Source organism: Sinocyclocheilus rhinocerous, unplaced genomic scaffold, assembly GCF_001515625.1.
Source record: "Sinocyclocheilus rhinocerous isolate Xijiao unplaced genomic scaffold, SAMN03320098_v1.1 scaffold2752, whole genome shotgun sequence".
Taxonomy (NCBI): Eukaryota; Metazoa; Chordata; class Actinopteri; order Cypriniformes; family Cyprinidae; genus Sinocyclocheilus; species Sinocyclocheilus rhinocerous.
This window is the reverse complement of record NW_015632119.1, coordinates 576,021-577,797: the sequence shown is the minus strand read 5'-3', so window position 1 is coordinate 577,797 and position 1,777 is coordinate 576,021. Positions and strand designations below refer to the sequence as shown.

General features: G+C 41.2%; 1 protein-coding gene across 2 annotated transcripts in view; it reads left to right on the top strand.

The window, feature by feature from the left end:
• Positions 1–254: 254 nt before the first annotated feature.
• Positions 255–1,777, top strand: part of LOC107742222 (exostosin-1a-like) — a 33,102-nt gene continuing 31,579 nt past the window's right edge. The window contains exons 1-2 of one of the 2 annotated variants that reach the window (XM_016555121.1): positions 255–286; positions 489–621. In XM_016555121.1, coding sequence (XP_016410607.1) covers positions 516–621 — 106 coding nt within the window. In that variant the 5' untranslated portion in view covers positions 255–286; positions 489–515. Of the gene's footprint in view, positions 287–406; positions 622–1,777 lie in introns of those variants that run through there. The other variant, XM_016555120.1, reaches the window with a different exon arrangement.

The following is a 1,777-nucleotide window of genomic DNA, read 5'->3' as shown; positions in this document are numbered from 1 at the left end:
GGAGTTATATAAAAAAATGTCTTGGCTTTTCCAAGCTTTATAATTGCAGTGAATGGGTGTTGGGATTTTGAAGCAAAATAAAGTGCATCCATCCATCATAAAAAGTGCTCCACATGGCTCCGGGGGGTTAATAAATGCCTTCTGTTCACTATGTTCACTATAGTGTCACTCCAGCGGATGACGTAGGATGTAGGCGTAGCGTACCGGTGAGAATATGCTTGTCTCGCGAGAAAAAAGTTTTGTTTACAGCAAAGGAAAACTGATATACACCTAGGATGGCTTGAGGGTGAGTAAATCATGGGGTGGTTTTAATTTTTGTGTAAACTATCCCTTTAAGCACAAACAATGAACATGTTAGAGCAATGATTACATGATGTTATCACATGTCCTAAACAGAAAGCTTGAGAGCACTCACAATCTTTGCATGATTAGTTCATCGTAGCACCCATAATGCTAATTGTAACTTGTAAATGTTGTTGTTTTTGCAGATTATCCACGACAGGATACGGACACACATGTCCAGGAGCAGGTTGATGTGGAATTCTTTGCCTGGAGGACTCTACGCACTTCCTGAGTTCTCCAGCGACCTCACCCTCTTCCCCTTCTACTACTCAACACTCGGTGAGTGTGTGTGTGTGTGTGTGTGTGTCTTCACCACCTTCAGCTCAATGCCATAATACTTTGTTGCAGTGAAAATGAAATCGTAACTCAGATAGATGTTGGTTTCCCTCCAAGCAGTATGTGTGTGTGTGTGTGTGTGTAATCTCATAGTGGATAGTGAACATATGTGTCTGCCATATTCCTTCCTAAATCCAGCCTGTGTGTGTTTGCATGTGCATATAGGGGTCTGTAGCGCATTTGTCCCGGGGCTTCACATGTCAGCAGCAAATCTGTGTTGCAGGAGTGATAGATGGTCTATTCTCTGCTGTCACAGGCGTTGTTAGTCTCACTTTCCATAATTTTGATGACAGGGCAGTTTAGACTCCCTGTCTGTGGCCATAACTTGAGAGAACTTCAGTGTGGGTGATATACAGCGTGATTCGCTCAGCCAGGGCAACACTATAAATCCGGCTACCTGTGATACATGCTGTTTATTAGGCAATGAGATATCATCCAACATGACCAGCGGACTGCGCCGATGGCTTGCTGTGTCCCTGTCTTCCTTGAAACAGTCATTTGAAAATATTTTAGATGTTGTGGCTTGCATACATAATAACATTCTGCCGTTTTTTTTTGTTGTTGTTGTTGTTGGTATTTTTGTTTGTTCTGAACATGCAAAACAGTTATTTTTCAAGGAATACTTAGCATTACATCACTTGCTCACCAGTGGATCCTCTGCAGTGAATGGGTGCCGCCAGAATGAGAGTCCAAACAGCTGATAAAAAAAATTAAAATCACAATAATCCACAAGAAGCCCAATAATTAATTGTCTTGTGGAAATCTGTGTTTGTAAACATTTAAACAAATTCATCAAGACGTTTTTAACTTCAAACTATTGTTTCCGGCTAAAATGTGAGTGCTTTGTCCCTTTCTCCAATGAAAAAGTCATCTTGCCTGAATTAGGAGAGAAATATGCACATATCAATTGACAAGACTCACAGTTGACATGTGAAAACAGTGCAAAACAGCAAAGTATGTTGGTAAATTTTGATGTGAGAGGGCAACATGGGGATTGTCAGACTCTGTTCCATGTTTCGTGTGTGTCCTGCTCCCCATGTGCCTTCCCATGCCCATTTTTGGATCATTTCCTTTATCACCCCTGATTAATTAAGTTGAT